General features: G+C 39.1%; 1 protein-coding gene across 16 annotated transcripts in view; it reads right to left on the reverse strand.

Moving 5' to 3' along the window:
- Nucleotides 1–25505, reverse strand: part of ULK4 (unc-51 like kinase 4) — a 701729-nt gene that overhangs the window by 543303 nt on the left and 132921 nt on the right. For 15 of the 16 annotated variants that reach the window (XR_012431020.1, XM_074031785.1, XM_074031786.1 and 12 more), the window contains 2 exons: nucleotides 20560–20667; nucleotides 4780–4863 (listed from right to left, as the gene is read on the reverse strand). Coding sequence is in view for 15 of the 16 variants with exons in the window: in XM_074031785.1 (XP_073887886.1) it covers nucleotides 4780–4863; nucleotides 20560–20667 (192 nt within the window). In the remaining variant the exon portion in view is untranslated. The remainder of the gene's footprint in view (nucleotides 1–4779; nucleotides 4864–20559; nucleotides 20668–25505) is intronic. The other variant, XM_045385003.3, reaches the window with a different exon arrangement.

Genomic DNA, 25505 nt, shown 5'->3' on the forward strand with positions numbered 1-25505 from the left:
TTAGATACATTAAAATTTTAGATTGCCTTTTCCCTTGGTTTATTATAATTTTCATCATTATTTTGTGACCTTAAAAAATCTCCCATATTGCTTTTTACCCAAAGCCTATTTTATCTGATAATCATATAGCTAACCACACTTCTTTGGGTTAAGTACATATGACATGTGCATCTTTTTTCATTCTCTTTCAGTCTTTCTATAAATTTATGTTTTAGATGTCTTTTCATACTGTTTATTTTCTAATTCCGGTTTTGTTTTTGTTTTTGTTTTTGTTTTGAGATGGAGTCTTGTTCTGTTGCCCAGGCTGGAGTGTAGTGGTGTGATCTCAACTCACTGCAACCTCTGCCTCCCAGGTTCAAGCGATTCTCCTGCCTCAGTCTCCTGAGTAGCTGGGATTACAGACATGCACCACCATGCCCAGCTAATATTTGTATTTTTAGCAGAGACAGGGTTTCACCATGTTGGTCAGGCTGACCTCGTGATCCACCCACCTCGGCCTCCCAAAGTGCTGGGATTACAGGCATGAGCCACCACGCCTGCCCTAATTCTGTTTTATAGTCGTCTTCTCTTAACTATTTAGTCCATTTACATTTATTGTGATTGTTGGCATAGTTTCATTTATAACTTCCATCATATTTTGTGCTATTTGTTCCATCTGTTTTGCATTTATGTCTTCTTTTTTGTTTCTTTTTTTCCTAATTCTTTTCATATTCGTGGTTATTCTATTGTTCTTGAAATATATATTTTATGTGAATACATTTGTGAGTTGACAACACTTTATTAACAAATATACTATTTCACTTTTTTTACTACAGTTGTTGCTGCTAAGAAATTAGCTGTCAGAGCAACTGTGGCTTCTTGAAGGAAATATTCTGTAAATCAAGTGAGGACCTGCTTATGCTTTTAGTTTCTTGTGGGCTTTCCCTCCTGCAACCTGCACTCCCAGCTGCAAATACATCCTCAATGCCCTCCTCAGATCAGTGAGATAGCAGGGAGATGGGGGAGTTATTGTTCACATCTTTTATACTTAGTTGTAGGCACTGGGGGCTCCTACCTTAAATTGGGTCTGGATAGGGGATTCTTCACTTGACTATTTTTATTTTTAAAAACCAAACTGGACCTACACATAGCACCATGCACCAAAGATAATTACAAATAGATTAAAGCTCTAAGTGGGAAAAGAAAAAATAAGACTTTTAGAACAAAATGTAATAGACTCTCTTAATGATGTTAGAGGAGGGAAGCATTTCGTAAGATACAAAAAGCACAAATCATAAAGGAATAGATAAACTGAGCTACACAGAGCATGGTGGCATGCATGACTATAATTCCAGCTACCTGGGAGGCTGAGACAGGAGGACTGCTTGAGTCCAGGAGTTCAAGACCAGCCTGGGCAACACAGAAAGATTGTATGCGTATACACACATACATACACACACACACACACAGAGTCTATATACATATTATATATAAAGTGGCTACATTAAAATTAAGAACTTCTGCCTATCAATAGACACTGTAAAGAAAATGAATAAATGCACATGCACGTGGATACACATATACTCACACACACATATTACAGCAAAGCAAATAGGACAAAATGTTTACTGTTTAATCTAGGTGATGGAAACAAAGGTGATTATTACAGCTTCCTTTCCTTTTCTAATGCTTGAAACATTTTATAATAATAGGTTGTAGAGGGTACAGAGTTCCTAAAAAGCAATAGGAAAAAAACAAGTTTAAGACTTGACAAGCACTTTTCAAAACAGGAAGCCCAAAAAACAAGGTAAATAGAAAAGGATGGTCATCCTCATTAGTAATCAGGGAAATACATGTTAAAACTACTATAAGAAACAATGGCTGGGCACAGTGGCTGGCGTCTGTAATCCCAACTCTCTGGGAAGCCAAGGGAAGTGGATCCCTAGAGCCTATGAGTTACAGACCAACCTGGGCGACATGGTGAAACTCTTGTCTCTACAAATACAAAAATTAGCCGAGCATAGTAGTATGCATGTGTAGTCCCAGCTACTCGGGAGGCTGAGGCAGGAGGATTACTTGATCCCAGAGGCGGAGGCTGCAGGGAGCCAGGGTGACAGTGAGATCCTGTCTCAAAAAAATAAAAATAAACCACTTAATGCCCACCAGATTGACAAAAATTTAAAGTTCACCTCTGTCAAATGTTTGGGAAGATACGGGTTAATGAGTACTTCCATACCCTGCAGGTGGGGTACAAATTGATACACACACATGCATGCACACACATGCACACAGAGTCCAGAAATAAGTAGACCGGCAGAACCAAATAGAGCCCAGAAAGAGACATGCCAATTGATGTGACAGAGGTGACACTGCAGAGCAGGGGAGAGAAGACAGACTTTCACTCAGTGATGTGGGGAAACTGTGTGTGTGTGTGTGTGTGTGTGCGTGTGTGTGTGTGTGTGTGTACTCACGCACGTGCACTGAGGCATATTTCAACAACATCTACACAGTGGTCCAAATGAGCTATAGTTTACACAATCAGCATGTAAACTAACCTAGCTTTAAAAGCAAAGGAATTAAGTCTCAAAAGAATATGGCGCCATTCCATTTATATAGAGTTCAGCATTAAGAACCGATCTATTTACTGTTTAGCTAAATAATATTTCATGGTGTATATACGCCACATTTTCCGTATCCATTCATTCACTGATGGACACTTAGGTTGATTCCATATCTTAGCTAAGAGATTAATAACCAGAATATGTGGATAAAGAAAATGTAGTACATATACATTATAAAAAACTATGCAGCCATAAAAAATTATAAAATCATGTTCTTTGCAACAACATGGATGCAGCTGGAAGCCATTATCCTAAACAGATTAAAGCAGGTACAGAAAACCAAATACCATGTGTTCTCATTTATAAGTGGGACTAACATTGGGTATAAGTGGACAGAAAGAAGAAAACGACAGACACTAGAGATTTCTAGAGGGGAGAGGGTGGACAGAGAATAAGGGCTGAAAAACTACCTACTGGATACTAGGCTCACTACCTGGGTGACAGGATCGTCATAACCCCAAACCACAGCATCACGCAATATACCCATATAGCAAACCTGCACATGTACCCCCTAAATCTAACATAACAGTGGAAATTTTTTAAAAAGTAACCAGATATATAAGGACTTCAACTCAATAGCAAAAATCAAACAAACAAACCAACAAACAACCCAATTTGAAAATGGACAAATGATCTGAAAAGACACTTCTCAAAAGAAGACATAAAAATTGCTAGCAGGTACATAACCAAAGTCTCAACAACGCTAATCATCAGGGAAATGCAAATCAAAACCACAATAAGATACCATCTCACTCCAATTAAAATGGCGGTTATCAAAAAGACAACAGATGCTGGCAAGGATGTGAAGAAAGGACAACTCTTCTACACTGTTGGTGAGAATGTAAATTAGTACAGCCATTATAGAAAACAGTATGGAGTTTCCTCAAAAAAAAAAAATAAAAGTAGAGCTACCATATGATCCAGCAGTCCCACTGCTGGGTATATATGCTAAAGAAAGAAAACCAGTATATCAAAGAGACAACTGCACTCTTGTACTCCCATCCTTATCACAGCACTATTCACAATAATGACTTTTACACTGTCAACAGGATCCCTAGAAGTCTTCTCTCTCCCTTGAGTTCCTATATTTTGTTCTTTTGCATTCATGTGTTTGACATATTCCACTTTATGTTTTTATTTTCGCTCCCACAATAGGTGAGGTCTGTGTGTGAACAGGAATTTTTTCATCCGTGTGCCTCTAAGTGCACCTACCTTGAAGCTTTCAATGCTAAACCCAAACATGTCTTTTGATGATAGCTGAGAATGACTTTAATTTTTATATCATTGACAAAGTACAATTGTTAATATACATCATATCCCATAACAACAAATGACTAGGTATTCAAACTTACAGACTGGGAAGAGCTCAAACTTTTCTTCTGGATCACTAGGGGAAAACCTTGGGGAGTTTTTCTACACTTAGAACACGATTCTGTTACCATATAAAGTAGGAAGCAATGAACTCAAAAGAAAGATGTTTATCCTGATAAATCTTTTTCATTCCTGAAGGAATGTTTTCACCCTATGGCTTTGCCTTGGGTGAAACAATGTCAAATGATTTAATGCAAACAGAAAATGCCAGCCTTTTAGGTTGGTTACTAAATCCTTTACATAGTTACACGTGGGAGCTACATATAGATGAGTTGGTTTGTTGGCCAGCTGGCTGGCTTTCAGCCATTAACAATTGCTTAAGAAATGATGTGAATAAACTGAAAAATCACATCACATAATAAATACTACTTAATATTAAAATCAATGGATATTAGAAGCTTCCCTGTTTCTAAACCTCAAAATGGCGATCTGACATGATAATCACGGGTTGTCTCGGGCTCACAGAAAATTCTCTGCACACACCTACCTTACTAAACTGGTGTATCAATAACTTTAAGGGGGGGGGGGTCATTAAGAATATGCTATTGAATGCTAGTTACATTGTTTATATAAGCTATCATTCCTTTAAAAAGCAAGACATTTGAACAAGTGAATGAGAAAGCTAGATCATTTTTACACTTGCTCCACTGTAGGTCACTTGCTCATGGTGGGTTGTCAGGATTATTTAAATTCAGGAGCAATACTTAGTTGACAAGCTCCTGCACCGCTGCAGGCTACAATCCTCATAGAGTGCCTGAAGGGTTATTACAATTGCCAGCATCTACAGAGGACAACAAAGGAGACTTACCCCTTCCCGAAGGCACCTCATTAGCACTGTGTATGCAGCCAAGGGAACAGCCCAGCACTCTCTAGGGTTCTTTTTTTTTCCTTCCTAAAATGAAGTGGGAAAAAAAAAGGCAGTGAAGCTAACAGCACAAAAGATATTAACCCATTCAAGCAAATGGCACAGCTCCAAGTACACAAACTATCTAAAACCTAATAATCTATTTAAAGTATTACTTACTACCTGACGATAATGACTAGATCAAGAATCTTTTACTGCATTGTATATACAAGGTATTTATTCTATTTCTCACTGCATTATCTATGATATGGGTAAGATCCCCTCAATAGAAGCTAGATTTAAAAACTTGAGAAATGACAATATGATCCAATATGATCTGACAGATACATCAATCTAATGATAATTGTAGATGATAATACAGATACAACTATCTTAAAAGTATTACATTATCTGGAATGATTTGAAAGCATAGAAAACACAAGTTTGAGTAATATCTTAGGATAATTCACAAGCACAAGTAAAAGGTAGTATGTTACTCAGTAAGAAAAGGAGCTAAATAAAACAAGCAAATGAGCGGGTACACTGATTTTAATGACATGAGCAACAATTCTCTCCCAGAAGATTAACCAAATTAGTGTAATAACCTCAAGCACACTCCTGCAGCCTATCAAATACAATCAGAAAATAAATCAGGTACCACACAGAAAGATGAAAAAAATTAATTTTTAAAGCAGAAAAAGTTAGGTTCTACTTACAGAACATACTCAAGATTGTCCAAATGACAGAACTAGTACGTTATTAACTTACTTCAGCTACTATGAAAAACAGTTTGGAGATAGCTCAAATAACTAAAACTAGAACTACTATTTGAACCAGTAATCTCATTACTGGTTATATACCCAAAGGAAAATACATCATTCCACCAAAAACACACACACACACTTATATGTTCGTCGTAGCACTATTCACAAGAGCAAAAACATGGAATCAACTTAGGTGCCCATCAACAGTGAACTGGATAAAGAAAATGTAGTATATATCTACCATGAAATACTACTGCAGCAACATGGATGCAGCTGGAGGCCATTATCTTAAGCTAATTGAAGCAAGAACAGAAAATTAAATACCATGTGTTCTCACTTGTGAGAACTAAACATGGTGTACACATAGAAGATAGGAACAAAAGACACTAGGGACTACTGTAAGTGGGGAGGGTGGGATAGGAGTAAGGGCTGAAAAACTGCATATTGACTACTATGTTCACTACCTGGGAGGCAGGATCAGTCATACCCCAAACCTCAGCATCATGCAATCTATTCATGTAACAAACCTACACATGTACCCCCTGAATCTAAAATAAAGTTGAAATTTTTAAAAAGAATTAGTACATTACTAATCCAAAAGGATTTTATACCCATGAGAAGAATCATGACCCATTAAAACCATACCCTTACTTGATTATAGAATTCCACATATGGTTATACCCTGGACATTATGATCAAGAGCTGCTCCAACTCAAAAATCACTAATTCACACTAAATTTAACTTGCAAACACAACTTTCTTTCCTTCCCTTATTCTTCCCTTATTTAAAATGCCTACCACGGGGGCGGAGCAAGATGGCCGAATAGGAGCAGCTCCAGTCTCCAACTCCCAGCGCGAGCGACACAGAAGACCGGTGATTTCTGCATTTTCAACTGAGGTACTGGGTTCATCTCACTGGGGAGTGCCGGACGATCGGAGCTGGTCAGCTGCTGCAGCCCGACCAGCGAGAGCTGAAGCAGGGCGAGGCATTGCCTCACCTGGGAAGCGCAAGGGGGAAGGGAGTCCCTTTTCCTAGCCAGGGGAACTGAGACACACAACACCTGGAAAATCGGGTAACTCCCACCCCAATACTGCGCTTTAGGAAACAGGCACACCAGGAGATCATATCCCACACCTGGCCGGGAGGGTCCCACACCCACGGAGCCTCCCTCGTTGCTAGCGCAGCAGTCTGTTATCTACCGGCAAGGCAGCAGCGAGGCTGGGGGAGGGGCGCCCGCCATTGCTGAGGCTTAAGTAGGTAAACAAAGCTGCTGGGAAGCTCGAACTGGGTGGAGCTCACAGCAGCTCAAGGAAACCTGCCTGTCTCTGTAGACTCCACCTCTGGGGACAGGGCACAGTAAACTAAGACACACAGACACCTCTGCACAGACGCAAACGACTCTGTCTGACAGCTTTGAAGAGAGCAGTGGATCTCCCAACACGGAGGCTGAGATCTGAGAAGGGACAGACTCCCTGCTCAAGCGGGTCCCTGACCCCTGAGTAGCCTAACTGGGAGACATCCCCCACTAGGGGCAGTCTGACACCCCACACCTCACAGGGAGGAGTATACCCCTGAGAGGAAGCTTCCAAAGCAAGAATCAGACAGGTACACTCGCTGTTCAGAAATATTCTATCTTCTGCAGCCTCTGCTGCTGATACCCAGGCAAACAGGGTCTGGAGTGGACCTCAAGCAATCTCCAACAGACCTACAGCTGAGGGTCCTGACTGTTAGAAGGAAAACTATCAAACAGGAAGGACACCTACACCAAAACCCCATCAGTACAACACCATCATCAAAGACCAGAGGCAGATAAAACCACAAAGATGGGGAAAAAGCAGGGCAGAAAAGCTGGAAATTCAAAAAATAAGAGCGCATCTCCCCCGGCAAAGGAGCGCAGCTCATCGCCAGCAACGGATCAAAGCTGGACGGAGAATGACTTTGACGAGATGAGAGAAGAAGGCTTCAGTCCATCAAATTTCTCAGAGCTAAAGGAGGAATTACGTACCCAGCGCAAAGAAACTAAAAATCTTGAAAAAAAAGTGGAAGAATTGATGGCTAGAGTAATTAATGCAGAGAAGGTCCTAAACGAAATGAAAGAGATGAAAACCATGACACGAGAAATACGTGACAAATGCACAAGCTTCAGTAACCGACTCGATCAACTGGAAGAAAGAGTATCAGCGATTGAGGATCAAATGAATGAAATGAAGCGAGAAGAGAAACCAAAAGAAAAAAGAAGAAAAAGAAATGAACAAAGCCTGCAAGAAGTATGGGATTATGTAAAAAGACCAAATCTACGTCTGATTGGGGTGCCTGAAAGTGAGGGGGAAAATGGAACCAAGTTGGAAAACACTCTTCAGGATATCATCCAGGAGAACTTCCCCAACCTAGTAGGGCAGGCCAACATTCAAATCCAAGAAATACAGAGAACGCCACAAAGATACTCCTCGAGAAGAGCAACTCCAAGACACATAATTGCCAGATTCACCAAAGTTGAAATGAAGGAAAAAATCTTAAGGGCAGCCAGAGAGAAAGGTCGGGTTACCCACAAAGGGAAGCCCATCAGACTAACAGCAGATCTCTCCGCAGAAACTCTACAAGCCAGAAGAGAGTGGGGGCCAATATTCAACATTCTTAAAGAAAAGAATTTTAATCCCAGAATTTCATATCCAGCCAAACTAAGTTTCATAAGTGAAGGAGAAATAAAATCCTTTACAGATAAGCAAATGCTTAGAGATTTTGTTACCACTAGGCCTGCCTTACAAGAGATCCTGAAGGAAGCACTAAACATGGAAAGTAACAACCGGTACCAGCCATTGCAAAAACATGCCAAAATGTAAAGACCATTGAGGCTAGGAAGAAACTGCATCAACTAATGAGCAAAATAACCAGTTAATATCATAATGGCAGGATCAAGTTCACACATAACAATATTAACCTTAAATGTAAATGGACTAAATGCTCCAATTAAAAGACACAGACTGGCAAACTGGATAAAGAGTCAAGACCCATCAGTCTGCTGTATTCAGGAGACCCATCTCACACGCAGAGACATACATAGGCTCAAAATAAAGGGATGGAGGAAGATTTACCAAGCAAATGGAGAACAAAAAAAAGCAGGGGTTGCAATACTAGTCTCTGATAAAACAGACTTTAAACCATCAAAGATCAAAAGAGACAAAGAAGGCCATTACATAATGGTAAAGGGATCAATTCAACAGGAAGAGCTAACTATCCTAAATATATATGCACCCAATACAGGAGCACCCAGATTCATCAAGCAAGTCCTTAGAGACTTACAAAGAGACTTAGACTCCCATACAATAATAATGGGAGACTTCAACACTCCACTGTCAACATTAGACAGATCAACGAGACAGAAAGTTAACAAGGATATCCAGGAATTGAACTCATCTCTGCAACAAGCAGACCTAATAGACATCTATAGAACTCTCCACCCCAAATCAACAGAATATACATTCTTCTCAGCACCACATCATACTTACTCCAAAATTGACCACGTAATTGGAAGTAAAGCACTCCTCAGCAAATGTACAAGAACAGAAATTATAACAAACTGTCTCTCAGACCACAGTGCAATCAAACTAGAACTCAGGACTAAGAAACTCAATCAAAACCGCTCAACTACATGGAAACTGAACAACCTGCTCCTGAATGACTACTGGGTACATAACGAAATGAAGGCAGAAATAAAGATGTTCTTTGAAACCAATGAGAACAAAGATACAACATACCAGAATCTCTGGGACACATTTAAAGCAGTGTGTAGAGGGAAATTTATAGCACTAAATGCCCACAAGAGAAAGCAGGAAAGATGTAAAATTGACACTCTAACATCGCAATTAAAAGAACTAGAGAAGCAAGAGCAAACACATTCGAAAGCTAGCAGAAGGCAAGAAATAACTAAGATCAGAGCAGAACTGAAGGAGATAGAGACACAAAAAACCCTCCAAAAAATCAATGAATCCAGGAGTTGGTTTTTTGAAAAGATCAACAAAATTGACAGCCCACTAGCCAGACTAATAAAGAAGAAAAGAGAGAAGAATCAAATCGACGCAATTAAAAATGATCAAGGGGATATCACCACCGACCCCACAGAAATACAAACTACCATCAGAGAATACTATAAACACCTCTACGCAAATAAACTGGAAAATCTAGAAGAAATGGATAATTTCCTGGACACTTACACTCTTCCAAGACTAAACCAGGAAGAAGTTGAATCCCTGAATAGACCAATAGCAGGCTCTGAAATTGAGGCAACAATTAATAGCCTACCAACCAAAAAAAGTCCAGGACCAGATGGATTCACAGCTGAATTCTACCAGAGGTACAAAGAGGAGTTGGTACCATTCCTTCTGAAACTATTCCAATCAATAGAAAAAGAGGGAATCCTCCCTAACTCATTTTATGAGGCCAACATCATCCTGATATCAAAGCCTGGCAGAGACACAACAAAAAAAGAGAATTTTAGACCAATATCCCTGATGAACATCGATGCAAAAATCCTCAATAAAATACTGGCAAACCGGATTCAGCAACACATCAAAAAGCTTATCCACCATGATCAAGTGGGCTTCATCCCTGGGATGCAAGGCTGGTTCAACATTCGCAAATCAATAAACATAATCCAGCATATAAACAGAACCAAAGACAAGAACCACATGATTATCTCAATTGATGCAGAAAAGGCTTTTGACAAAATTCAACAGCCCTTCATGCTAAAAACGCTCAATAAATTCGGTATTGATGGAACGTACCTCAAAATAATAAGAGCTATTTATGACAAACCCACAGCCAATATCATACTGAATGGGCAAAAACTGGAAAAATTCCCTTTGAAAACTGGCACAAGACAGGGATGCCCTCTCTCACCACTCCTATTCAACATAGTGTTGGAAGTTCTGGCTAGGGCAATCAGGCAAGAGAAAGAAATCAAGGGTATTCAGTTAGGAAAAGAAGAAGTCAAATTGTCCCTGTTTGCAGATGACATGATTGTATATTTAGAAAACCCCACTGTCTCAGCCCAAAATCTCCTTAAGCTGATAAGCAACTTCAGCAAAGTCTCAGGATACAAAATTAATGTGCAAAAATCACAAGCATTCTTATACACCAGTAACAGACAAACAGAGAGCCAAATCAGGAATGAACTTCCATTCATAATTGCTTCAAAGAGAATCAAATACCTAGGAATCCAACTTACAAGGGATGTAAAGGACCTCTTCAAGGAGAACTACAAACCACTGCTCAGTGAAATCAAAGAGGACACAAACAAATGGAAGAACATACCATGCTCATGGATAGGAAGAATCAATATTGTGAAAATGGCCATACTGCCCAAGGTAATTTATAGATTCAATGCCATCCCCATCAAGCTACCAATGAGTTTCTTCACAGAATTGGAAAAAACTGCTTTAAAGTTCATATGGAACCAAAAAAGAGCCCGCATCTCCAAGACAATCCTAAGTCAAAAGAACAAAGCTGGAGGCATCACGCTACCTGACTTCAAACTATACTACAAGGCTACAGTAACCAAAACAGCATGGTACTGGTACCAAAACAGAGATATAGACCAATGGAACAGAACAGAGTCCTCAGAAATAATACCACACATCTACAGCCATTTGATCTTTGACAAACCTGAGAGAAACAAGAAATGGGGAAAGGATTCCCTATTTAATAAATGGTGCTGGGAAAATTGGCTAGCCATAAGTAGAAAGCTGAAACTGGATCCTTTCCTTACTCCTTATACGAAAATTAATTCAAGATGGATTAGAGACTTAAATGTTAGACCTAGTACCATAAAAATCCTAGAGGAAAACCTAGGTAGTACCATTCAGGACATAGGCATGGGCAAAGATTTCATGTCTAAAACACCAAAAGCAACGGCAGCAAAAGCCAAAATTGACAAATGGGATCTCATTAAACTAAAGAGCTTCTGCACAGCAAAAGACACTACCATCAGAGTGAACAGGCAACCTACAGAATGGGAGAAAATTTTTGCAATCTACTCATCTGACAAAGGGCTAATATCCAGAACCTACAAAGAACTCAAACAAATTTACAAGAAAAAAACAAACAACCCCATCAAAAAGTGGGCAAAGGACATGAACAGACATTTCTCAAAAGAAGACATTCATACAGCCAACAGACACATGAAAAAATGCTCATCATCACTGGCCATCAGAGAAATGCAAATCAAAACCACAATGAGATACCATCTCACACCAGTTAGAATGGCAATCATTAAAAAGTCAGGAAACAACAGGTGCTGGAGAGGATGTGGAGAAATAGGAACACTTTTACACTGTTGGTGGGATTGTAAACTAGTTCAACCATTATGGAAAACAGTATGGCGATTCCTCAAGGATCTAGAACTAGATGTACCATATGACCCAGCCATCCCATTACTGGGTATATACCCAAAGGATTATAAATTATGCTGCTATAAAGACACATGCACACGTATGTTTATTGCAGCACTATTCACAATAGCAAAGACTTGGAATCAACCCAAATGTCCATCAGTGACAGATTGGATTAAGAAAATGTGGCACATATACACCATGGAATACTATGCAGCCATAAAAAAGGATGAGTTTGAGTCCTTTGTAGGGACTTGGATGCAGCTGGAATCCATCATTCTTAGCAAACTATCACAAGAACAGAAAACCAAACACCGCATGTTCTCACTCATAGGTGGGAACTGAACAATGAGATCACTCGGACTCAGGAAGGGGAACATCACACACCGGGGCCTATCATGGAGAGGGGGGAGGGGGGAGGGATTGCATTGGGAGTTATACCTGATGTAAATGACGAGTTGATGGGTGCAGCACAGCAACATGGCACAAGTATACATATGTAACAAACCTGCACGTTATGCACATGTACCCTACAACTTAAAGTATAATAATAATAAATAAATAAATAAATAAATAAATAAATAAATAAATAAATAAAAAAAAAAAGAAAAGGAAAAAAAAAAAAAAAAAAAAAAAAAAAAAATGCCTACCACAACTCTTAACATCAGTGGACTCTGTGCCCTCTCCCCTGGCCCCTCTTCTTTCCCTCAACAGATCACCTACTTCACTCCCAGCCACTTAGAATCCCTGGCCCATCATTTAATCACTCCTGCCCCAAATCTGAACTATCGGTCTCTTTAGTTGTCCCTTTACTCTTGTTTGGGAAACCTCAACCTCTGCGAAAGCCAGCCGCTTGTTTTCTCTAAGTCTGCTCTCAGGCAACTGGGCCCTTAGAGAAGGTGGCACCACAGAGCACAGAGTCCATTACTTACTTGGGATCAGCATCCTCAGGGGACCTTCAACATCAATCTCCAGCCATACTATTTCTCTTATCACCACCCTCCCTGAAAAGGCTATTTTAAACCTATGACCCTCCCACCACTTCCCCTACTTTCCTCCGACACACATAAAAAGAATGGAAGTTCTGAGAAAGGAAAGGCAAACTTTCCTCCACATAAAGCCATCTGCTACTTCTGCCCAATGGTTATGATAGGACAGGTTCCTCCATTCATCTCCCTCCACTTGGGCTCAGGATCCCATTCCCATCCTGCCCTCCTCAGGGTCATTAGCTAATGGACTATCCCTTATTGCTCCTAAATTTTCAACATCTTATCCCCTCTGGATCTTTCCTGTTTCCACCTGAATAGGGTCACTCATTTTAAAAACAAGACCTTCCTCATCCCTTGGCCCCTTTTCACAACTATCCTCACTTTACACTGACTTTCTCAGTTTCCTCACCTTCCACTATCGCCTCAACCCACTCCAATATGATTTCTTCTATCTCCCTCATTCCAGGAAAAATAAATAAATATATAAAAAGCTCTTGTTGAGTTACCAGTGACTTTCATGTCATTAAATCCAACAGATCCCTCTTAGGCCTTTAAATTGGGCCTTAAACTACATTCAGTCCTGACTTTCCCTTTCCTGAAATACCCACTTCTCTCTCCTAGTTTTGCTCCTGCGTTGCTTACTCTCATCCAGGCTCTCAGAATCTTGTCTTCAGTCTCCATTACTCTCCACATTTAAACCAGAATTATCTTTTTGGCATGCAAATCAGCTGACATAATTACTCTTCTTAAAACTCTTTAATGAGTTCCCCTTGCTCTTCGGATCAAGACCAAGACATCGGACTGGCGAGGAGCCCTTCATGATCATGTCCCTGCCAGTCTCTCCAACCCTGCCTCCTTCCTCACTTCTCTCCTGTCCCACTGGCCTTGGTGCAGTTCATGCATGAAAAAAGCACCTACTGTGCACCAGAAACTCCTCTTAATAATGGCCGTAAACCATAAAGAGGCAGATACATTTTCTTCCTTAATATTAAGTGCTCAGGGGAAGACTGAGATTTTTTTGTTTCATTTTGTTTTTGTTTTTTTCCGGTTTTTTGTTTGTTTCATTTTGTTTTTGATATGAAGTTTCGTTCTTGTTGCCCAGGCTGGAGTGCAGTGGCATGATCTCAGCTCATCACAACCTCTGCCTCCTAGGTTCAAGTGATTCTCCTGCCTCAACCTCCCAAGCTGCTGGAATTACAAGCCTGAGCCACCACGCCCGGCTAATTTTTTGTAGTTTTAGTAGAGACAGGGTTTCGCCATGTTGGCTAGGCTGGTCTCGAACTCCTGACCTCAGGTGATCTACCCACCTCAGCCTCCCAAAGTGCTGGGATTACAGGCATGAGCCACCATGCCCGGCCGAGATTTTTTTTTTTAAAGAAGTAAACAAAATAAGTAAGTCAAGATAATGACAAGTGCTATAAAGAAAAACAGCAGAGTAAGAGGTTGCAGAAAGACTGTAGACAGGCTGGCTCCATCTCAGATCACTCATAGCCAGGGAAAGGTTTTCTGAAGGGATTTTTGAGCAGAGAGAAAATACAAACAACTCAGAAGAAAATATTACAAGCAGAAGGAACAGCAAATGTCAATATGGTGAGGCAGAAGCATGGCATAGTGGGTTTAAAGAACTGTGGGGAGGTCAGTATAGCTGGAAGGAGTGAGTAGGAAGGTAGTGAGGAATTAGGTCAGATAGATTCTGAAGAGCCAGCCCATGAGGGCCTAGAAGGTAATGAGAGAGACTTTGGCTGTGACTATGAGCAAGGCAAGAAGAAAGAAATTATGCAATAAAACAAAAAAGACAAAATAAGAATACCTGAACTCAGGGTGACAGGTATCCTTGACAAAAGCAAGAAAAATACATAAACTGAAAAGGTGTTGCCTTATAATATCCTCTACAGAATAAGGTCTGGTCTTCTGTCCGTAAGCCTTAGGGTGTTACTAGAGAGCCAACAAGACTTAGGTTGGTATATTATATATACTATATATAATCACTTCAGCTCAGTCCCAACAGATCAGCACTGACCTGAGATTTTTAAGGTTTATTATAGTCAAAGTGACAATTCCACAAAGCCCTCATGTCCTGAAAAGTTATTTATTTTTGTAGATTCAGGGACTTAACTTCCTTTTCCAGTTTGCTATCAGGAGATGTAGTTAAATTTCATAGCCACATTATCATCCCTTTATTCAAATAGCCTAGCTTGTATTCAATTAAAGTATATACCAAGAGCTAGGAGTGGTAGCTAACACCTGTAATCTCCACACTTTGGGAGACTGAGGCAGGCAGATCACTTGAGGTCAGGAGTTCGAGACCAGCCTGGCCAATGTAGCAAAATCCCGTTTCTACTAAAAATACAAAAATTAGCTGGGTGTGGTAGTACACACTTAGAGTCCAAGCTACTCAGGAGGCTGAAACAGGAGAATCACTTGAACCCAGGAGGTGGAGGTTGCAATGAGCCAAGATCGTGTCACTGCACTCCAGCCTGGGTAAGAGAATGAGACCCCATCCTAAAAAAAAAAAGTATATGCCAAGAAAAATTATACTCTAGATCTACTTTTAGATCTAGTAGGAACATGATTCTGTATGATTCTATCTGCATAAAATTCTAGAAAATGCAAACAAGTCTATATAAAGAAAGCAAAACTTTATATAGTATGTATGGAGTATGGAGACAGGAAGGGATTAAAAAGGATGCTAAGGAAACTTTTGGAGGTGATAGATAGGTTCATTTTTTGTGTGTAGTGATGATTTCATAGGTGTATACATAAATAAACATTTATCAAATTGTGATCTTTAAATATGTGTTTATTTTATACCAATTATATCTCAAGCAGGGGGCAGGGAGGAAAAACTATAGGACCAAAAAAAGAAGAATTAGACTAGACTCTCATTATTGGTAAGATAGCAGACCAGGTACCTGATTACTCTTCTAATGAAAGCAACTGGTTTTATTTTGACATCCTTAAAATGCATCAAAGATCTGACAAGATAATAAAGAATAATTAAGCCAAAAAACAGACAATTGAAAGCATGGGATAAACTGAGCACTTAAGTTTTATTTTCTCTGGGGGCATACAAAACTTTGTAAGTTTGAGCCTTGATGTCAAGACCTTGAGGGTCCAAAATAGTGGTAAAGTAGAAATAAATTCTCCAGCCCTATCCCCAAAGAACTGCAAGGAAAAGTACCTTTCACAAAACTTGGCACATAATGTACATCGCACAGGGAATGTTCTCTTATTTATTTATTTATTTATTCATTTATTTATTTGACAGGATCTTGCTCTGACACCCAGACTGGAGTGCAGTGGCACAATCATGGCTGACTGCAGCCTCAACCTCCTAGGCTAAAGCAATCTTCCCACCTCAGCCTCCCAAGTAGCTGGAACTACAGGTGCACACCACTACACACAGCTAATTTTTGCAAGTTTTTTAGACAAGGTTTCACATGTTGACCAGGGTGGTCTCAAACTCCTAGGCTCAAGAGATCCTCCTGTCCCAGCCTCCAAAAGTGCTGGGATGGAAATGTTCTATTACATGAAAAGAAGAGGAAGCACGGAGCTACAAGTACTGATTGAGAAATATACCTATGTTAATTATTAAGAAATAGCTCCAGTGTACGTATCTCCATATAAGAGTCTTTTTTTTTAATGGCTAGTATCATCGCTTACCAAAGTATCTTGACCTTGATGGAGCTTATGTTGAAAAATAAAGTTTACAGTCTCGTTATGTATACATACATATATATACACATATATTTGTGTGTGCATGTGTATATATATACACATATATTTTTTTTAATTTTAGGTTCCAGTATACATGTGCAGGACATGCAGATTACATAGGTATACATGTGCCAGAGTGGTTTGCTGTACCTATCAACCCATCATCTAGGTTTTAGGCCCCACATGCATTAGGTATTTGTCCTAATGCTCTCCCTCCCCTTGCTCCCCATCCCCTGACAGGCCCTGGTGTGTGTTGTTCCCCTCCCTGTGTCTATGTGTTCTCATTGTTCAACTTCCATTTATGAGTGAGAACATGCAGTGTTGGGTTTTCTGTTCCTGTGTTAGTTTGCTGAGGATGATGGCTTCCAGATTCATCCATGGCCCTGCAAAGGATATGAGCTCATTCTTTTTTACTGCTGCATAGAATTCCATGGTGTATGTGTGCCACACTTTCTTTATCCAGTCTATCACTGATGGGCATTTGGGTTGGTTCCATGTCTCTGCTATTGTAAATAGTGCTGCAATAAACATAGGTGTGCATGTGTCTTTATAGTAGAACGATGTATATTCCTTTGGGTGTATACCCAGTAATGGGATTGCTGGGCCAAATCGTATTTCTGGTTCTAGATCCCTGAGGAATCATCCTCCACAATGGTTGAACCAATCTACAGTCCCACCAACAGTCCAAAAGTGTTCTTATTTCTCCACAGCCTCACCAGCATTTTTGTTTCTTGACTTTTTAATAATTGCCATTCTGACTGGTATGAGATGGTATCTCATTGTGGTTTTGATTTGCATTTCTCTAATGATCAGGGATGATGAGCTTTTTTTCATATGTTTGTTGGCTGCACAGATGTCTTATTTTGAGAAGTGTCTGTTCATATCCTTTGCCCACTTTTTGATGGGTTGTTTGCTTTTTTCTTGTAAATTTGTTTAAGTTACTTGTAGATTCTGGATATTAGACCTTTGTCAGATGGGTAGATTGCAAAAATTGTCTCCCATTCTGTAGGTTGTCTGTTCACTCTAATGCTAGTTTATTTTGCCATGCAGAAGCTCTTTAGTTTAATTAGATTCCATTTGTCAATTTTGGCTTTTGTTGCCATTGCTTTTGGTGTTTTTGTCATGAAGTCTTTGCCCATGCCTATGTCCTAAATGGTACTGTCTAAGTCTTCTTCTAGGGTTTTTATGGTTTTGGGCTTTACATTTAAGTCTTTAACCATCTTGAGTTAATTTTTATATAAGGTGTAAGGAATGGGTCCAGTTTCAGTTCTCTGCATATGGCTGGCCAGTTTTTCCAGCACCATTTATCAAATAGGGAACCTTTTCCCCATAGCTTGTTTTTGTCAGGTTTGTTGAAAATCAGATGGTTGTAGATGTGTGGGTTATTTCTGAGGTCTCTGTTCTGTTTCATTGGGCTATATGTCTGTTTTGTACCAGTACCATGCTGTTTTGGTTACTGCAGCCTTGCAGTCAAGTAGTGTGATGCTTTCAGCTTTGTTCTTTTTGCTTAGGATTGTCTTGGCTATACAGGCTCTCTTTGGTTCCACATGAAATTTAAAGTAGTTTTTTCTAATTCTGTGAAGAATGTCAATAGTAGTTTGATGGGAATAGCATTGAATCTATAAATTACTTTGGGCAGTATGGCTATTTTCATGATACTGATTCTTCCTATCCATGAAGATACAATGTTTTTCCATTTGTTTGTGTTCTCTCTTATTTCCTTGAGCAATGGTTTGTAGTTCTCCTTGAAGAGGTCCTTCCTGTCCCTTGTTAGCTGTATTCTTAAGTATTGTATTCTCTTTGTAGCAATTGTCAATGGCAGTTCATTCATGATTTGGATCTCTGCTTGTCTATTGTTGATGTATAGGAATGCTTGTGATTTTTGCACGCTGATTTTGTATTCTGAAACTTTGCTGAAATTGCTTATCAGCTTAAGGAGTTTTTGGGCTGAGACGAGGGGGGTTTCTAAATATAGAATCATGTCATCTGCAAACAGAGACAATTTCACTTCCTCTCTTCCTATTTAAATACCCTTTATTTCTTTCTCTTGCCTGATTGCCCTGGCCAGAACTTCCAATACTATGTTGCTCCATGTACTGTTCCTAATAGTGTATAACTATTGAGCGAAAAAAGTGAGTTTCTACCTGTTGCATAAAATGACACAAAATCTACATTTGTATTTGCTCATATGTACAAAATTCACTCTGCAAATATAAGAAATTATATTTGTATTTTATAATATTTATATTAGATTACATATAATTATAATATTTATTGGGGAACTAGACAGATGAGGTACAAAACTAGGAAAAAGATTTCTCCCCATATACCTTTCTTCACTTTCTAGTGTTCTAGGTTCGTGAATATGTTATCCCTTTGAAATACAAAATTACCTGAGAATAAATTCAACCAAAGAAAGATGTACAAAGGCATTCTGTATAGAATAAAAGAATTGTAATAAAATTTGTTAATATGTTAATATATGTAAATACTTTTTGTGCATTGGAGGACTATATAAATATCATAAAGATATAAATACTTTCCCAATCAATACACAGATTCAGTACAATTCCAAATGTGATTTGGAAGACTCAAAATCATAAATATATCAGTTCTCCTCAAATTTATCTGCATAATCAGTGTAGTTTTTAAAAATAGATGATTTGCAGAATTGGACAAGCTGATTCTAAAATTTATTCTGATATGCGAAGGGCCAGGAATAGTCAAGACACTCACAGAAAGAACAAAGAAGACAAATTTGCTGTACCAGCTATCAGTACTAATTATGAAGTTAAATAAGTCAAAATACTGATGTTTTATAACAATCATGGTAACCGCCTTAAAATTATGATTGTTCAGAAAGTCAGTTTAATTTAGATACTAAGGATATTGAAGTTATGTAACAATTGAGCAAGTGCTAGAACCAAAACTCAAGACATACAATGACAGTCACGTACAGTGGCTCACACCTGTAATCCCAGCACTTTGGGAGGCCAAGGTGGGCGAATCACTTGAGCCCAGGAATTCGAGACCAGCCTAGGCAACATGGCAAAACCCCATCTTCACAAAATATACAAAAAAATTAGCCAGGCACGGAGGTGCACAGATGTAGTCCCAGCTACCCAGGAGGCTGAGGTGGGAGGATGATCTGAGCCCAGGAGGTCGAGGCTGCCGTGAGCCATGATCATGCTACCATACTCCAACCTGGGCAACAGAGTGAGACTCTATCTCAAAACAAACAAACAAAGAAATACAATGACAGAAGTTCCTTAATTACTTATAACTTAACAGTATTTAAAACTCTCAGAGTATGACATTAAATGACTAATCCATAACTTATCACTATCTATTCCACAATATTCTTTTTTTTTAAACCACATTAATGGAATATTAAATTTTGCCTTGTTGAATTCAGTAGCACTTTCATATTGTAACTTTAGATATAAGAAGTCAAATTCTGCCTTCACAAATGTCCATAGTCATGTTTAAAGCTGTATTTGCACAAAGTTGTGTTTTACTTAAACTGAAATGGAGCTTTCTATGGAAAGAACCAATGGTCTCCTCTTGCCTAAAGGAGTCAAGGATGGCAGCAACCTTGGGAATACCTTACGGACTTCCAGTTCATTGGTTTTAAAATGTGGCCTTCAAATCGCATACATTTCAAAGCAAAAGAGGCACTGGAAGGAAGGGAGGAGGGAGACAGGGTAAGATAGAAAGAGACCGAGAAACACTGAGAAATTCTCTCCCCAAGAGGTAAAATTTATCCTAAGTTCCTTAGGCACGCTCTAAGGGGCAAAGTCAGAAAACTTTTATAGGATATTAATACTTGTCAGCCAGAGTATGTCAGAACATGTCAAACAGCAATAGAGTTAATCAGACAGTCTCACCTGGGTGGCTACAAGATAGATCAGCTCCCCAAGCGTTGGTAAAAGGCACTGTTTTAATTTGCTGTTCCTGAAGTTTTCCCTAATTAATTCAGTTAAGAGAACAATTGCCTGCAAAGAGAAAAAAAGCAAATTATTTCAAGTGTATCTCTCAGTTCTTAAACCTATATGTAAAAAGCAAGATACTCTGTAAAAGTCACCATTTCTAAGAACTATTTCCCAAATTATTTTCAAAATATGGGCCTTATATTCCTGAAAATATAGTAACTCTCCCAGATGAAGCTTAGAAATATATCCAGTAAAATAAACACATATAGCCCTTTTGAGTTTATAATTTTTTTATTTTATTTTACCCAGGCTGGAGTGCAGTGGCGTAATCTTGGTTAACTACAACCTCTGCCTCCCAGGTTCAAGAGATTCTTGTGCCTCAACCTCCCGAGTAGCTGGGATTACAAGTGCATGCCACCAAGTCCAGCTAATTTTTGTATTCTTAGTAAAGACGGGATTTTGCCATGTTGGCCAGGCTGATCTCAAACTCCTGGCCTCAAGTGATCCACCTCCACCTCCCAAAGTGCTGGGATTACAGGAGTGAGCCAGTGCACCTGACTCACTTTTCAGTTTATAAAGCACTTCCAACTGTATCACTAATCCTGAAAGGCAATTAATTGTTGCCCTATCTTTAAAGAGTAAACAGAGGCTGAGAGAGGTTCTGGCAACTGGCCCCAAGCCATCCAGTTCACTTGGACAGCCAAGATATGAAAACGAATTTTACCATGCGAGGTCCCTGGTATGCTCCAGCACACCACAGTTTAAAAAGTTCTTATATTGCATTAAACTTTTACATGATTCCTTAAAACATCAGAGCCTGGGAATGTTATACTAAAGCTGTAATATAATGTACGCTGAAACTCGGCAGCATGTTTTATCAGATCTAGTTAATTTCCTAGGAGTCATGCTAAGAAAATCACATACACTCATTGCCAGAGTTCATACACCACAACACAGATTAATCAAATCATAGTGCAACCATGATAAGGATAGAACAGTTTCAGAATGACACATACAGAATGGCTTCACTCTCAGAAGGAAAAAAAATGTATATAAAATAGTGTGGAAGCACTACTCTCAATGTGACTCAAAGTGTGGTGCACAGACAAGACTATTTCTTACCACTGACAAAGACATTAGTTTAAAAACTGAAAGTGAGTGCTTAAAAACTTCAAAGCAATTTGACAATTCCACAACCTCCAAGCATGCAATCACTGGTCTCATTTTGCAAGTAAGAGTATGAAAAAGTTGGAGATGGAGGTGGGAGAGCTGCACAGTAGTCATGCACCATAGGAGCACTTGTGAATGTGGAATTTAACAGCCTTACTGAGGTATAACTTACACAAAATAAATGAATATATTTAAAGTGTACAATTACACACATTTGGCATATGTATACACCTGTGAAATCATCACTACAATCAAGATAACAAAAGCCCTCCAGTGTTCCCTCCATGTCCTTCTGCAATCCCTCTTTCCTACTCACTTCTTTCCTCTCCTCCCCAGAAAGCCATCAATTTACTTTGTCATTAGCATGTATCTTCTAAATTTTATGTAGATCATATACTATATTAAATCATACACTAGATACTCTTTTTTGTCTGGCTTCTTTCAGCATAATGCATTTGAGATTCATCCATGTTGCTGCATGTATCAATAATTCTTTTTTTTTTTTTTTTTTTTTTTGAGACAGAGTCTCACTCTGTCACCCAGGCTGGAGTGCAGTGGTACGATCTCAGCTCACTGCAACCTCTGCCTCCTGGGCTCAAGGGATTCTCCTGCCTCAGCCTGAGTAGCTGGGATTACAGGCGCGGACGACCACATCCAGCTGATTTTTGTATTTTTAGGAGATACTGGGTTTCACCATGTTGGCGCAGGTAGTTTCGAACCCCTGACTTCAAGTGATCCACCTGCCTCAGCCTCCCAAAGTGCTGGGATTACAGGTATGAGCCACTGTGCCCAGCCAGTTCATTCCTTTTTATTGCTGAATGGTATTCCATTGTATGGATGTACCAAATGTGTAACTCTTGCCACTCACTGCCTTACACATAATGAATCATCTAGATGAAGTGGGCGAGGGAAAAAATGGAACCATGTAGCTTCACATCAGTCCTTGCAGCAGGTCACTTCTATACACAGGCTTCCTTTTCCTTTGACCTTTGCTGATCATCTACTACACTGAATCATCTGAAATTGCCAGTGTTTAGCAATTTTTTACCTACAAAAACAGCAAATTGTCACCAGCACAGCACTGTAAAAGAGAAAGAAAATGATGAAAGAAACCTTGAAATATCAGAAAGGAAGCAAGAACACAGTAGGCCAAAATATAGGTAAATACAATAGGCATTCCTACTGCTATTAAGTTTTCTAAATTATCTTTGGTCATTGAGCAAAAATTGTAAAAATGTCTAATTTGGTTCTAAAGACATTTAGAGAATACATTCAAGAGAATTATATAAAAATGAGAGAGGGTAAAGGGATGAAAAGAAGGGTAAGTTTTCTATACTTCACTTGAAGTAGTAAAAACGGTGACACCAGTAGACTGTTATGTATGTAGGCATGTATATAATACACACAGCAATCACTAAAAAGAATCCACACAAAGATATATACTTGAAAACACTATAGCAAAAGTCCAAATGGAGTGGTAAAAAAAAAAAAAAAAAAGTTCAGTAAACCACAGGAAGGTGATAAAAAGAAAATGGAAATGAAAAACACTGAGAACAAACAGAAAACAAAAATAAAATTACAGACTTCAGATCAAACACATCAATAATTACACTAAATGGAAGTCAATAAATCAAAAACTTCATACCAATCCTAAATGTGTATCGCTAAACAAAAGAGCTGCCAAATACGTGAAGCAAAAACTGATAGAACTTGCAAGATAAATAGACAAATCCACAATTATAGCTGTGAACTTCAACACCCCCCTCTCATGCACAGAAAGACAAATACTGCATCATCTTACTCATATGTGAAATCCAAAAAAGTGAAATTTATAGACGGGGAAAGTAGAACAGTGGTTACCTGAGGCTGGGGGTGGGGTGGGGAACAGGGAGACGTTGATCAAAGGGTACAAAGCTTCAGTTAGACAGGAGGAATAAGTTTTCAAGATCTACTGCACAGCATGGTGACCATAGTCCATAATTACACGTATTTCACAATTGCTAAAAGAGTAGATTTTACGGCCAGGCACGGTGGTTCATGCCTGTAATCCTAGCACTTTGAGAGGCCAAGATGGGCGGATCACGAGGTCAGGAGTTCAAGACCAGCCTGACCAACATGGCGAAACCCCATCTCTACTAAAAATACAAAAATTAGCCAGGCGTGGTGGCACATGCCTGTAATCCCAGCTACTTAGGAGGCCAAGGCAAGAGAATCGCTTGAACTCGGGAGGCGGAGGTTGCAGTGAGCCAAGACTGCGCCACTGCTCCCCAGCCTGGGCGACAGAGCGAAACTCTGTCTCAAAAAAAAGAAAAGAAAAGTAGATTTTTCATGTTCTCACTTCAAAAAATATGAAATATGTGAAGTAACAGATACCATTCCACAGTCCACAGTATACACATATATCAAAACATCACATTGTACTCAATATATACAATTATTTGCTAATGAAATATTTTTATTTCTAAATTTTAAAAAATGATAAAACAACTATATAGAAAATGAGCAGACATTAGAAGAATAATAAAGGAATACTACGAACAGCTGTATATATATAAATTTTACCATACAGAAAATAAGGACCAACTCCTCAAAAAATACAAACTATCACAACTCACCCAATATGAAACAGATAATTATTTGCAAATGACATGATTGTCAACATAGAAAGACCCAGGGAGTCTAAAGAAAAAAGCTCCCTAGAACTAGTAAGTGAATTCAGCAAGGTCACAGGACACAATGTTAACGTTCAAAAAACAACTGTACTTCCATATATTAGCAATAAACACATTGAAACTGAAATTTAAAACACCATTTACAATCCCCCCCAAAAAACAATACTCAGGTATAAATCTAGCAAAACAGGTACAGGATTTGTATGCTGAAAGTACACAATGCTATTTAAAGAAATTAAAGAACACCTAAATAAATGGAATAATGGACTATGTTCATAGATAGGAAGACTCAACATAGTGGAAAATGTCAATTCTCCCCATATTAATGGACAGATCTAATCAAATTCCTATCAAAATCCTGAAACAATTCTTTATAGATATCAAAATTATTCTAACATTTATATGGAAAGGCAAAAGAATTAGACCAGCCAAAACAATTTTGAAAAAGGAAGAAAATGTGGGCCAGGCATAGTGACTCAGGCCTGTAATACCAACACATTGGGAGGCCAATACGGGAGGATGGCTTGAGCTCAGGTGTTTGAGACCAACCTGAGCAACAAAGCGAGACCCTGTCTCTACAAAAATAATTTTAAAAAAGAATTAGCCAGGCACAGTGGTGCATGCTTAGAGTCCTAACTACTCAAGAGACTAAGGTGGGAGAATTGCTTGAGCCCTGAAGTTCAAGGTTGCAGCGAGCTATGATCAAGCCACTGCACTCCAGCCTGGGCAACCAAGTGAAACACCCATCTAAAAAGAGAAAAGAGAAAAAAATGGTTGCAATTATTCTACCTGGTTTCAAGACTTATATAGCTACAGTAATGAAGACTGTTTGGCATTGATACAGTTTGGAATTGATATAGTTTGGATATTCATCCCCTCCAATTCTCATGTTTAAATCCGATCCCCAGTGTTGGATGTGGGGCCTTGTGGGAGGTGTTTGTATGATGGGGAAGATCCCTCATGAACAGCTTAATGCCATTCCTGTCGGATTGAGTTCTCACTCTTAGTTCTCAGGAGATCTGGCTGTTAAAAAGAATCTGGCACCTCCCTCCTCTCTCT

This window comes from Macaca fascicularis, chromosome 2, assembly GCF_037993035.2.
Source record: "Macaca fascicularis isolate 582-1 chromosome 2, T2T-MFA8v1.1".
Lineage (NCBI taxonomy): Eukaryota > Metazoa > Chordata > Mammalia > Primates > Cercopithecidae > Macaca > Macaca fascicularis.